This window comes from Phacochoerus africanus, chromosome 2, assembly GCF_016906955.1.
Source record: "Phacochoerus africanus isolate WHEZ1 chromosome 2, ROS_Pafr_v1, whole genome shotgun sequence".
Classification (NCBI taxonomy): Eukaryota; Metazoa; Chordata; class Mammalia; order Artiodactyla; family Suidae; genus Phacochoerus; species Phacochoerus africanus.
In genome coordinates, this window is record NC_062545.1 from 274,712,652 (window position 1) to 274,725,696 (window position 13,045).

Genomic DNA, 13,045 nt, shown 5'->3' on the forward strand with positions numbered 1-13,045 from the left:
CTTTGTCCTGACCTGTGCTGTGTCCACCGTCTCTCTGATTGATCACTCTTGTTTCCAAGTCACCCAAAACCTTGAGCTTAGGGAGTACACCGGGGTCACCTGTATTTTGTTTTGTTTTTGTTTTTTATGGACTAGGGTTTTAGAGCCCTGATCCACCCTGCAGGGTGGGTGGGCCAGGCCTCTCAGGTCACAGGTGAGAAAACTGGGGTGGTCCACAGGGATTCAGTGCCTTGCCCAACGTCAGGGGTTTCTCTGCAGATAGAAGATATCATGTTCCGATGGCCTGGTCGCGCCTCATCTCTGCCCTGGGCCTCCTCAGTCAGTGAAGAAAACAGGGGAAGGGAGGGGCAGTCTCCTAGGTCAACCCTTGAGGGAGGCCCTGGGCCAGGACTCACCCTGCCCAGTGCCTCCGAGGCAGCATCAGGGTTTGGGTAAGGGCCAGGGACTGCATCTGCTGTTCTGCTTTCCTTAGAGCTTCTTGGTCGCCCACCTCTCAGAACTCAAACAGGAGAGTGCCCCCATCTTGGCTAAGCGGGGACCCCCGCCTTGATCCCGCTTGTATTCTGGAGTCCCTTCCCCTGCTCGCTCAGGACTTAGATGCGCTCATGCTTTGAACATATTTATTAAGTACCTATTACAAGCCAAGAGCTAAGAACCCAGGAGTGAAATGGACAGACTCATGGAATTTAGAGCCTCGTGGGGACGTTGGACCCAGGCGGTGATGAGTGAGATGAGTGGTAGGAAAGAGGAGGAGATGGGGTGACTGCCTTGCAATCGTGGCCACCTAACTGGGCTCAAGGCTGGGCAAGAGTCTTGGGGAAGCCTGCGAAAAACCTTAAGTGGAAAGGTCTGGGGCTGTTGGGAGTTGGAGCCCGTGTGAGCTCCCTGTGGCTCCTTTAATCCATAATCAAGGGCCCGAGGAGCTGACTTTACAGCAGCGAGAGGGAGTGGAGTGGGTGGGGGTGGGAAGAGAACCAGATGGATTAATTTGCTGGTCTCAACCAGTTCAGAAACAAGATTATTTGGCCGTGACGGGCTGATCTTCAGCCTAAGTAAGCTACTTCAGATGCATAAGCCTAGTTGAATTTTAAACCCCAGCAAAACATTCCTCCCTGTAAATGTAAAATCTCACCCAACTCGATCCCCTGTCTTCCTCTCCCTCCCACCTTAGATGAGCAACTGCCTGTTTCCACCCCTTCCCACTGCCTCTCCTCTCTGGGACTGGCTGACACCTTTGAGAAAGGTTAACGCCTTCTTTGACTGCCCATCATAGTGTACCTGTGTCACTCAGCACAGAACCAACTAGGCTTATCTCAGCGGGTTCCCAGGTTTACAGGACTGCAGGAAACCTCCTAAGGAGAGGAGAGCAGGTGGGCATGTCCCCAGCTGCTAGAAAGGGTGGGAAAGCGCCCTCATTGGATAGGGAGTGTCCTGGGAAACCCCCTCGGTTCCTTCACGTGTCTTGGAATTCAGCTCCTGGGTCTCAAGAGTGGTCCCTGGAAAGGGTGTATGTGTGTGTGTGTGTGTATTTCAGGTTGTGGCCATTAGCTCTAGGACTCTTATTTTTCTGGCTACGGGCTCAGCTTCTTAGAAGTTCCGCTGTCTCCTCTGAAAGACCAAATCTAACTAATATAACCAGCAACTTGGGGGCTGCCAATATGGCTTCACCCCTGCCATTCGAAAGGAGGGAGTGTATGGGGCAAATTCAGGTGGATGCAGTATGTGTGTATGTGTGCATGTGAGTGTGTGTGGTACCAGATATCTCTACAGAATGGAAATAAAACAAACTTATCAACGTCTTGATTGGTGTATTTTGGGGATGGTTCTGGGCCTTAGTAAACTGAGAAGCACTAGCTGATATAGTGACAGACTAAAAGAATGTGTCCTGTGTGCCAGGACATGAGTAAGGTTCCATTATGTCATTTTTGTTTGATAAATGAGAAGCAGGCTTGGAGCAGATGAGGAGTCTGCTGAGAACCAAACAGTGACAGAATACATACCCCTCCCCCCATCTTCCCGGGAGCTGATCCCAGCCTCCAAGCTAAGAATCTCTGTCCTAGAGCGTTTACAATTCCACTGCAAAAATCTCTAATCCCAGCCTCCAAGCTAAGAATCTCTGTCCTAGAGCATTTACAATTCCACTGCAAAAATCTCTACGTAGGACTGTGTCATAGTCAGCAATCAGTATATTCAGACAAGCCAAACTCTAATCCTGCCTTCACCACTTGAGGGGCACTGGGAATTTTCTTAACTCCTCTGTGCTTCCAGTCACCTCAATCAATTAAATGGCAGTGACAACCCCTAGGTGACTACTGGAGTAAACAACACATCTAAAGTGTTTTGTGGGAGTTCCCGTTGTGGCACAGCGGAAATAAATCTGGCTAGTATCCAGGACTATGCGGGTTCCATCCCTGGCCTGGCTCGGTGGGGTCGGGGATCTCGCGTTGCTGTGGCCTGCTGTGTAGGCTGCCCGTTGTAGCTCTAATGAGACCCCTAGCCTGGGAACTTCCACATGCCACACAGGCGCGGCCCTAAAAACCATAAATTAAATAGTGTTTTGCCCAGTTTTTAGGCCCTTGCTCCGGAAACGATTACCTTGAAAGGCGTAAACAAAGCTAATCACTGGTGCCCTCTAATCTCCCCTTTCAGCCATCAGACACAGAAGAGTCTCGCTGGCGACACCCACCTCACCAACTTCCCGCACTTTTCCCTCCACTCTCCCGGCCTCCAAAGCCCTTCTCAGGAGCTGCCCCTTGGAAGTATTTATCAAGTTCCTAACTTCTCTATAATTGGAGCTATTAATAACCACCTACATCCACAGATTACAGTGTCGTTTCCATTAAACGAGCGTGGAGGCCCTGCAGGTGAACAGCTCAAAGAACGAAAGCGAAACCGCGCCACCTGCTAACGCGGCTGCGGCAACCGGACCTCCCGCGCGCAGGCGCCCCGGCTCCCGGGCCACGCCCCCTACTCGGTCCAAGCCGGCCAATGGGAGGCGGCGGCCAGGAGGGCTCAAGACTTCAGAAGGGCCCTCAGCCTCCCTCCACAGGTCCGCGGACCGAGGAGCGTGACGTCACCAATGCGCGCCGGAAGTACGTAATCTGCGGAGCGCTGCTCAACCTGAAGAAAGGAAGTTGGCCTGGAAGCGCCTGGGTAGTGTTGGCGAGGCCCCGGGCAGCCGCGGTGGCTGCTTTGACCAGTTGAGAGCGGCGAGATGGGAGACGAGATGGACGCCGTGATCCCCGAGCGGGAGATGAAGGTCAGACACTGGCCGGGGCCTCCCCCCCTTTCTTAGTTCAGGTGTTGCCTGCGAGACGCGAGTGTCGGCTGCCCCGCCCCCCGCCTGCAGCTCGAACTGTTTGCCGGGCTCACGGTTCTCACCAACGCGTCCTGGAGAGCTCTGCCGTGCCGCCGGCGTAAAAGCCCCACTGAATGCGGTTTTGCCGCCCTAGTTGGTCTTGTCTGAGCTTCTTGAGTTATCCTAACTACGCTTTTTTTTTTTTTTTGGCCGCGCTCGCGGCTTGCGGAAGTTTTTGGTCCGGTGATCGAACCCAAGCTGCAGCAGTGACAACTCTGGATCCTTTAACCGCTAGACCACAAGGGAACTCTTCTCCTAACTAATGTGGTGGTCGGAGTAGTGGTCATAACCACTGTGTATCGAGCGTTTGCTTTATGCCAGGCACTGATAATTATCACAGCAACTTACGAAGTGCTTGTTAATATAGAGTAGCAAGTTGAGGCTCGGAAAGTAACTTGCCCAAAGCCTCATTTGACAAGCGTGCAGATATTTAGGTGTTTGTCGTTAGTGCTTTCAAGACCCTCTCTCAGGTGCCAGTACTTCTGTAAGGTGGTCCAGGCTTGCCCGTTCATCACTGAACCTTGTAAGAGCTTTAGTTAACTGGAACTGGAGGACTCTTTTGGTCCTGGAAAGCAACCTGAAGTCAGAACACTTGAGCGGGCCAGGTGAGCCAAATGATGAAAGGGAATTCACCTGAAAACAGGAAGACTTTAGGTATCTGAACAACTAATCACTGAAGTGCATTTAAAGCGTAGTAATCCATAGTATGTTTGGAGCTGCGATGCTCTCTTTCTCCTTGAGAATCACTGCCCTGGGTGAGCCACCCAGTAAGTGTGCCATATTCCTCAGATATGCTGGGGCAGAAGGATGAAGAGGTTTAAGAACAACCACCTTCCTGAATTACTGGTTACAAGACCCAAGTAGGGGAGTTCCTGTCGGGGCCCAGTGGAAACAAATCCGATTAGGAACCATGAGGTTTCGGGTTCGATCCCTGGACTCACTTAGTGAGTTAAGGATCCGGCGTTGCTGTGACTGTGGTGTAGGCCAGCAGCTGTAGCCCCGATTGGACCCATAGCTTGGGAACCACCATATGCCACGAGTGCAGCCCTTAGAAGACAAAAGATAAAAGACAAAAACAAACCAAAAAGCCAAAACAAGACCCAGGTAGGATATTTGGGATTATCAGGATGAGAATTAACAAAAAGATTGACAATTTTGTGGTCTCACTTGGAAAGCCATGTGGATTTCTGATCCCCATACTTGGTTGAAATTAAGAAGAGTACTTCAAGAGTTCCCATCGTGGTGCAGGGGAAACCCGACTAGGAACCATGAGGTTGTGGGTTTGACCCCTGGCCTCGCTCAGTGGGTTCAGGATCTCGGCGTTGCCGGTGACTGTGGTGTAGGTCGCAGACACGGCTTGGATCTGGCGTTGTTGTGGCTGTGGTGTAGGCCGGCAGCTGTAGCTCTGAATCAACCCCTAGCCTGGGAACCTCCATATGCCTCAGGTGAGACCCTAAAAAGAGAGAAAGGCTGTCTTTCACTTTTACACTTTTTGGAGTGTAAGCAAAAGAAGATTCACGCTCTTTTCACCAAAACCTTCACTTAAAGCTGGATTAGAATTGAAGAAAGAAAAAAATAAAAACTGAGTATAGTACAACTTAATTATTGGCAAGCTTGTATGGAACGCTTTTTACCAAGAGATGGTACATACTAAAAATTCTTTGAAAACAGATTGATAAAATCATGGAAGACTAGATGAGTCAGGCATTGACAGGAGGTTGAGGAAGGCTGCCAGGCCCTGAGGCACTAAGGAGCATGAAAATGGAAGGAAGGGAAAACCGGAAGTAAGTAGGTGGGGGGTGGAGGTGGCGCTGGACGTGGCAGGGGTGATGGTGTAGTTGTGGAAAGGAAGCAGTGTTGTCAGGTGGCGCTTCAGCTTGGGCGGGTCAAGCCAAGCTGCTTACTGCCTGTGGCCGGGGTTCGGGCTTGACTTTGGAGGGTCCCCATGGCATCTGGGCGTGTTGGGCCTCAACACCAAGGGCTTGACTGCACACATCCCCGTCTGTGACGGGAGTTTTGTTTAGCAGGCATCTGATGCAGGTAAACCAGTTCCTGGGATTTTGTTACCCTTCAGTGGTCATCTCCATGTATATTTGTTGAGTACTATACTGGTAATTTGAGCTTACAGGGTAGGAGGTCCCGTCGTGGCTCAGCAGTTAACAAACCTGACTGGCATCCATGCGGACGCAGGTTCGAACCCTGGCCTTGTTCAGTGGGTTGAGGATCTGGCGTTACCGTGAACTGTGGTGAAGGTCTCAGATGCGGCTCGGATCCTGTGTTGCTGTGGCTCAAGTGTAGGCCGGCGGCTACAGCTCTCATTAGACCCCTAGCCTGGGAACCTCCGTATTTTGTGGGTACAGCCCTAGAAAAGACAAAAAGACAAATAATTAAGCTAGGAATTCAGAAAAGGGAAAGATCAGTGTTCACTGGGTTAGTCAAGAAAAGCTTCATGAATTTTAAAAAATTTATTTTATGCAATAAATACTAATAAGCACTATGCCAGGTACCACAATGTCATAGGAAGATTAAAAACGAGCAGAGTTCCCTCATGGCTCAGTGGGTTAAGGATCCTGCAGTGGCTCAGGTCCCTGCTGTGGTGTGGGTTTGATCCCTGGCCTAGGAACTTCCACATGCTGCAGGCATGGCCCAAAGGAAGACTGAGCTACACAGTTCTTAGCCTCAGGGTAACATGTATTTTGTTGTACTGGAATATAGTGACAGGTGATTTAATTTCCTATTTACTTGAATTGATCTTGTTTTGACCCCTCACCACAGGATTTTCAGTTTAGAGCGCTGAAGAAGGTGAGAATCTTTGACTCCCCTGAGGAGCTGCCTAAGGAACGCTCAAGTCTACTTGCCGTGTCCAACAAGTATGGCCTGGTCTTTGCCGGTGGAGCCAGTGGGTTGCAGATTTTTCCTACCAAAAATCTTCTTATTCAGAATAAACCTGGAGATGATCCCAATAAGATAGGTAAGTTACTTAATTTATGGTGCATTGTAAAGAGAGGAGTTGTGCAGTGCTAATGGCATTTGCTTCCCAAGAAGTCATCCTCCCAGTACAATTAAACTGCTGTTAGTCCTGAGATTGACCCCCAGGAAGAGTAAGTTCTGGGTAGGCTGCTGGAAGCTTTTCTGGGAGTTCCGTTTGATTCTTCGTGTATCTCTTTTGATGAGTTGTTCCTTGCTTTTAGTTTTTGCTCAGTTGAACTTGCTCCGGCTTTCTCCCGGAAGAGTTGTGTTGCATGGCTTTTTAGTTGTCATAGGAGCACCATCCAAACAAATGGGAATATGTACTATTTGGAGTGTTGTTACACAAATTCAGCATGGGACACTATTTTCTTTTTCTTTTTTTGCTTTTTAGGGCCACACTCGCAGCATGTGGAGGTTCCCGGGCTAGGGGTTGAATCAGAGCTGCAGCTGCCAGCCTACACCATGGCCATAGCACGGCCAGATCTGAGTTGAGTCTGCGACCTACACCATAGCTCACGGCAACACCGGATCCCTGGCCCACTGAACAGTGCCAGGGATCGAACCCACATCCTCATGGATGCTAGTCAGGTTCATTTCCGCTGAGCCATGATGGGAACTCTAGGACACTATTTTCAACAAGGAGCACAGCCACTGTGAGTTTCCCCAGGTCTTAAGAGGAAGAATCCTAGAATACTTAAAGCATCATTGTACATCTGCAGGACAGCCATGATTTATCTGCGCAGCTAGGTATCAGGGTGTGTGCATATGTTTGTATAGATGCTAAAATTATTTTACGTAAACTTGAATAGAGGGCTTGTGGCTTATGCTTAGAACACTCCATTTTCTGCTTTGTGGGTTATTTTTGTCTTCATAGTTGATAAAGTTCAGAGCCTGCTGGTTCCTATGAAATTCCCGATACATCACCTGGCCCTAAGCTGCGATAACCTCACGCTTTCCGTGTGCATGATGTCCAGTGAATATGGTTCCATTATTGCTTTTTTTGATGTTCGCACCTTTTCAAATGAGGTAAGCTGTTGGCAAACTGTAGGGACCTGGTATTGAATCAGAACCTACAAGTTCTTGGTTGACCTTTGAATCTTTTTCTAGATTAAAATATGGGTTTTTAAAAGGTCCTTAATTATAGAATCACAGATCTTAGAGATAAAAGTGACCTCAGGAAATTATTTCGGGGGAGTTCCTGTTGTGTGGCTCACTGGGTGATGAACCCGACGAGTATCCATGAGGATGTGGGTTTGATCCCTAGCCTTGCTCAGTGGGTTCAGGATCTGGTGTTGCTGCAGCATAGGCCAGGAGCTGTAGCTCCGATTGGACCCCTAACATGGGAACTTTCATGTGCCGTGGGGTGACCTTAAAAAAAAAATTAAATTCAAGGACCCAATACTGTTAAGAAGCAGAGCCCAAGAGTTCCCTGGTGGCACAACAGGTTAAAGATCTGGCATTGTTGCTGTAGCAGCTTGGGTCAGTGCTGTGGCTCAGGATCGATTCCTCACCCAAGAACTTGCACAACCAAAAAAAAGAAAAACCCAGATTTTAGTCTAGTATGTACTCTTTATTGTTTTACATGTGTGTATTCCCCTGTTGAGTCTCTCCAAGTATGCTGGAATAATTGCCGTTTTCAAAGTTGTATTAAAATTGTAACAAACACGTTGTGCGGGGCTAAATATTCTTGTCATGGAGCAAAGTGAACTATAATTGGAGAAAACTTGTGTATTCAATGTTTTTTTTTTTTTTTTGACTGTTAAATGTCTGTGTTTATTTTTGCTTCTGGGCATTTGTTTTGAAAGGCTAAACAGCAGAAACGTCCGTTTGCCTATCATAAGCTCTCGAAAGATGCAGGAGGCATGGTGATCGATATGAAGTGGAACCCTACCGTCGCCTCCATGGTGGCAGTTTGTCTGGCCGATGGCAGCATTGCTGTCCTGCAAGTCACAGAAACCGTGAAAGTGTGTGCCACTCTTCCCTCCACAGTAGGAGTAACATCTGGTGGGTAATGAAGTCTTCTGCTCCGCAACGTGTGGCAGTGGTCATCTATTTAAAAACTAGTTTCTGGGGAGTTCCCACTGTGACTCAGTGGGAACGAAGGCAGCTAGTGTCCGTGAGGATGCAGGTTCGACCCCTGGCTCCGCTTCGTGGGTTAAGGATCCGGCGTTGCCGTAAACGCTGGCGTGGGTCGCATACACAGTCCGGCTTTGGCATGGCTTTGGCTCTGGTGTAGGCCGGCACCTGTAGCTCTGATTTGACCACTAATCTGGGAACTTCCATATGCTGCGGGCAGGGCTCAAAAAAAAAAAAAAAAGCGAAAATAAATAATAAGAAAAACAATATTTTATCTTTTTGTGTGTGTGTGTGTGCGCTTTTTAGGGCTGCCCCTGCCCAGGCATATGGAGGTTCCTAGGCGAGAGGTCGAATCGGAACTGTAGCTCCTGGCCTGCACCATAGCCACAGCAACATCAGATCCAAGCTTCGTCTTCGACCTACACCACAGCTTACGGCAATGACAGATCCTTAACCCACTGAGCGAGGCCAGGGATTGAACCTGTGTCCTCATGGATGCTAGTCAGATTCGTTTCCAGTGAGCCGCAATAGGAACTCCATCAAAACAATAAAGAGGTGATAGTCCTTTAAAAAAAATTAATTTCTGGGAAAAAAAACCTCAAGTGGGTTTGTTTTGTTGTTTTTGGTAGAAGTGGAGAGAATGTTTCTTATTTTTGTAGTTACTGTCCTTGAAGCGAGACAGCATATGTGATTTAGCTTGAATGTACTTGGGTTTTCTGGAGAAAAAAATATTGTGGTAGAGCTGGTTTAGAACTATGCTGTTAAGAATAACTGTTTTGGGAGTTCCTGTCGTGGCGCAGTGGTTAACGAATCCGACTAGGAACCATGAGGTTGCGGGTTCGGTCCCTGCCCTCGCTCAGTGGGTTAACGATCCTGCGTTGCCGCGAGCTGTGGTGTAGGTTGCAGACGCGGCTCGGATCCTGCGTTGCTGTGGCTCTGGCGTAGGCCGGTGGCTACAGCTCCGGTTCAACCCCTAGCCTGGGAACCTCCATGTGCAGCGGGAGTGGCCCAAGAAAGAAATAGCAAAAAAAAAGACAAAAAAGAATAACTGTTTTGCTCTTAAAGAGTCATATTTTGTACCTTCAGGGAAAAAGCATCAGAAAATACCACGTAGGAGCAAGAGAATCATGTCTTGATATCGGAAAATCTTCTCTTCTCGTTTTTTCTAGAGTTTTCTGCACTTTACAGCTTTCGGGGCCATGCTGCCCTGAAAAGGCGTTTTTAGCAGCTGATTCAGTGGCCCAGACATAACTCGCAATTCGCTTGTGTTGTCAAAATGATTTTCCTTTTTTCACTTTGCCAAGTAAGGGTGATCCCATGGTTTTCCCTGACGTGACAGAGGAACAAGAATTGGTTTTGCTCCGTGTTCTTTGGTTTTTAGTGGGTGGCTTCTCTTCTTTCCTCAGTGTGCTGGAGCCCCAAAGGAAAGCAGCTGGCAGTGGGCAAACAGAATGGGACTGTGGTCCAGTATCTTCCTGTAAGTCTTGCCTTGGATTTCAGAACTTTTCCACTCAAGTTACTCACTGTTTTGAGGGTGGTTTGGGAGTATCTTTGCTGTTTTCTTCTGTTAAAATACAGTTTACGCTCATCGCAACAAGTTTATCAGTTCTCAGGTGAATGCAGGAAAGAGTTGCTTGTCCACTCTGTCGTCCTCTCCCTGTGTCCTTCCAGAGATAATACTCATGAATATACTTCAGTATAAATTGACTTAGAATCGAATCCATACGTGTCCAGGCAAGCCTGGATGGCAAGGAGAGGTTCACAGGCAATGCCAAGGCCTTGCTGTTGTGCCTTCCTCCTGTTCTCTGCGGGGCTGCAGAGTGGTGGATGTGGTGGCATAGGTTCGGGGTTAAGGTTTTGTTTCTTCTTATCATAAAAAAACATTACGTGGGAGTTCCCATCGTGGCTCAGTGGTTGACGAACCCGACTAGTATCCATGAGGATACGGGTTTGATCCCTGGCCTTGCTTAGTGGGTTAAGGATTTAGCGGTGCCATGAGCTGTGGTGTAGGTCACAGACATGGCTCGGATCCCGTGTTGCTGTGGCTGTGGTGTAGGCTGGCAGCTACAGCTCCAATTTGACCCCTAGCCTGGGAACCTCCATATGCCGTCGGTGCAGCCCTAAAAAGACAAAAGACCAAAAAAAAAAAAAAGTTATTTTAGTAAATATCCACATATCTTTTTAGGGCATTAGTCTATAGAACGATGATAGAGGTAGCAAGTTCTCCTGCGGCACAGCAGGTTAAGGATCTGTTGTTGCCGCAGCTGTGGCACAGGTGGCAGCTGTGGTGTAGGTTCGATCCCTAGCCTGGCAACTTCTACATGCTTTGAGTGCGGCCAGAAAAAAAAAGAGATAATACAGTTGGTTTAATTTTATTGTCCCCCCCGCCCCCGCTTTTTAACATAATAGTATACTTGGGTCTTTTTCCAACTCATCACTCGAGAGCTGCTTCATTCTCTTGAGCGGCTGTGTAGTAGTCCGCTGTGTGACTGTACCATGGTGTACCTTTCTCCTGCATAACTGATGGGTGTCCGTATCCGTATGAGTGATTTTGCTGCTGTAAACGGTATTGCGTTGAGCAACCTTGTTCCCATGAGCATTTCTGTGGGGTAGGGTCCTGAAAGTAGGCCTCCACTCCTCCCTGTGTTCATTCTCTCCTGGCTGGGGAGATGAGGCTTAGGTGGCCGCTAGGGGAACATGTGGGATTTGACAGTTTCCTTGTTTTGGGGACTGTTTCATTTGACACTTTTTTTTTTAATCCCAAATCTATTTCAGACTTTGCAGGAAAAAAAAGTCATCCCTTGTCCACCGTTTTATGTGTCAGATCATCCTGTCCGAGGTAAGGCGTCTGCTTTTCTTGCTGGCCTGATGTCTGATGAGGGGCTGTCTGTGTTGCAGAGATTTGTGATCAGGTGATGCACCTGCTACCTGTTCAGAGCAGTGTCGGTGCCTCCTGCAGGCAAACTCCTGATTGCAGTCAGCTAATTAAGTCGTTGTGGCAATAATCCTCTGGTAGCACTTTCGTCTCTCGGTATTAAATGGATCTTGATTTTTTTTCATTAGAATTCTTCATAATTTGCCTTAATTAGAATCCACAAGGAAAAAAAATTCCATTTGGGGATGAATTTGGGCTTCTGCATCTTTGTGAGTTATATTTGGTCAATGAAATCTGGACCTTTGTTAAAACTATCATGGTTGGATTTTTTTTTTTTAATCCATGAGATGCTAGTTTTATAACACACAGGGCTTGTTCCAAACGCGAGATGCCTCATGAGGACGTGTGTCTTTCAGTTCTGGATGTGCTGTGGATCGGCACCTATGAATTCACAGTGGTCTATGCCGCTGCGGACGGGACCTTGGAAACGTCTCCAGATGTGGTGATGGCTCTGCTCCCGGTATGTGTAGGAAAGGGATGCTTTTGTTGTTTGAAGGTCACAGAAGTCGTCTAATAAAGCTGGAGGCTTAGGCTTCCGTTGGCTTTTGTCACTGTCAGTGGTGGTACAACTTGAGGTGTAGGATTTTAATGTTGCAGCATGGGCCTGGGGACCAAAATTTTGGTGTCTGCTTAGAGCCTGTTCTACTGTGGAGTCACAAGGTGAAAAAAATCATAAATGTTACTTTGGCTTAAGTGGTAAACCATGAGTCATGGTAAATGTTAACTTGATAAGGACATTTTAGAAAAGCAGGAATATGTCTTGATTTTTAAAATTCGTTTCTTTATTTCTTTATCAGCTATATATTGAGCGCCTGCCCAGTGTGCTTTTTTTTTTTTTTGTCTTTTTGCCATTTCTTGGGCCACTCTCGAGGCATATGGAGGTTCCCAGGCTAGGGGTCTAATAGGAGCTATAGCCACCAGCCTACACCAGAGCCACAGCAACGTGGGATCCAAGCCACGTTTGCGACCTACACCACAGCTCACGGCAAGGCTGGATCCTTAACCCACTGAGCAAGTGTCCTCATGGATGCTAGTCGGGTTCATGAACCACTGAGCCACGACGGGAACTCCAGCATGTGCTTTTTTGATAGGCTTTTGAAAACATTGCCAAAGTATCTTTTTGAAAAGTTGGATCAGTTTATATTCCTACCGACAATAGGACTAGCAGCCAGAGATGTGTGTCAGTATGCAGTGGTTCAGAGTTCCCATTGTGGTGCAGTGGAAATGAATCTGACGAGTATCCATGAGGATGCGGGTTTGATCCCTGGCCTCGCTCAGTAGGTTGGTGACCCGGCGTTGCTGTGGCTGTGGTGTAGGTTGGCAGCTGTAGCTCCAGTTTGACCCCTAACCTGGGAACTTCCATGTGCCTTGGGTATCGCCCTAAAAAGCAAAGAAAAAAAAAAGAGGCAGTGGTTTCATTTTTTAATCTTTGCCAGTTTGGTATGAGGAAAAAAGTAGCTTTTTTTAATTAAGTCTTTTGGGTTCCTCCTGACAGTGGGCTGAATTTTAAAAATGTTTTTGAAAATGCCTCATTTCAATATATTACTTAAGGTTTTCTGATCCCAGCGGTGATATTAGCACTAGCATTTATTGCCTACTGCTTATATTCCATGTACTAGGCTAGAAGCCTCATCGTTATCCTTTTATGTTACACATATAACAGCCTTAGATAGGTATTTTTTGGTCCATCATACATGTGGGAAACA

At 47.7% G+C, this 13,045-nt stretch overlaps 1 protein-coding gene across 2 annotated transcripts in view; it reads left to right on the plus strand.

Moving 5' to 3' along the window:
* The first annotated feature begins 3,096 nt into the window (after positions 1-3,096).
* Positions 3,097-13,045, plus strand: part of NUP214 (nucleoporin 214) — a 106,720-nt gene continuing 96,771 nt past the window's right edge. Inside the window, exons 1-7 of one of the 2 annotated variants that reach the window (XM_047768719.1) lie at positions 3,097-3,259; positions 6,134-6,329; positions 7,203-7,354; positions 8,134-8,332; positions 9,811-9,881; positions 11,180-11,243; positions 11,696-11,799. In XM_047768719.1, the coding sequence (XP_047624675.1) occupies positions 3,215-3,259; positions 6,134-6,329; positions 7,203-7,354; positions 8,134-8,332; positions 9,811-9,881; positions 11,180-11,243; positions 11,696-11,799 (831 nt within the window). In that variant the 5' untranslated portion in view covers positions 3,097-3,214. The remainder of the gene's footprint in view (positions 3,260-6,133; positions 6,330-7,202; positions 7,355-8,133; positions 8,333-9,810; positions 9,882-11,179; positions 11,244-11,695; positions 11,800-13,045) is intronic. The other variant, XM_047768718.1, reaches the window with a different exon arrangement.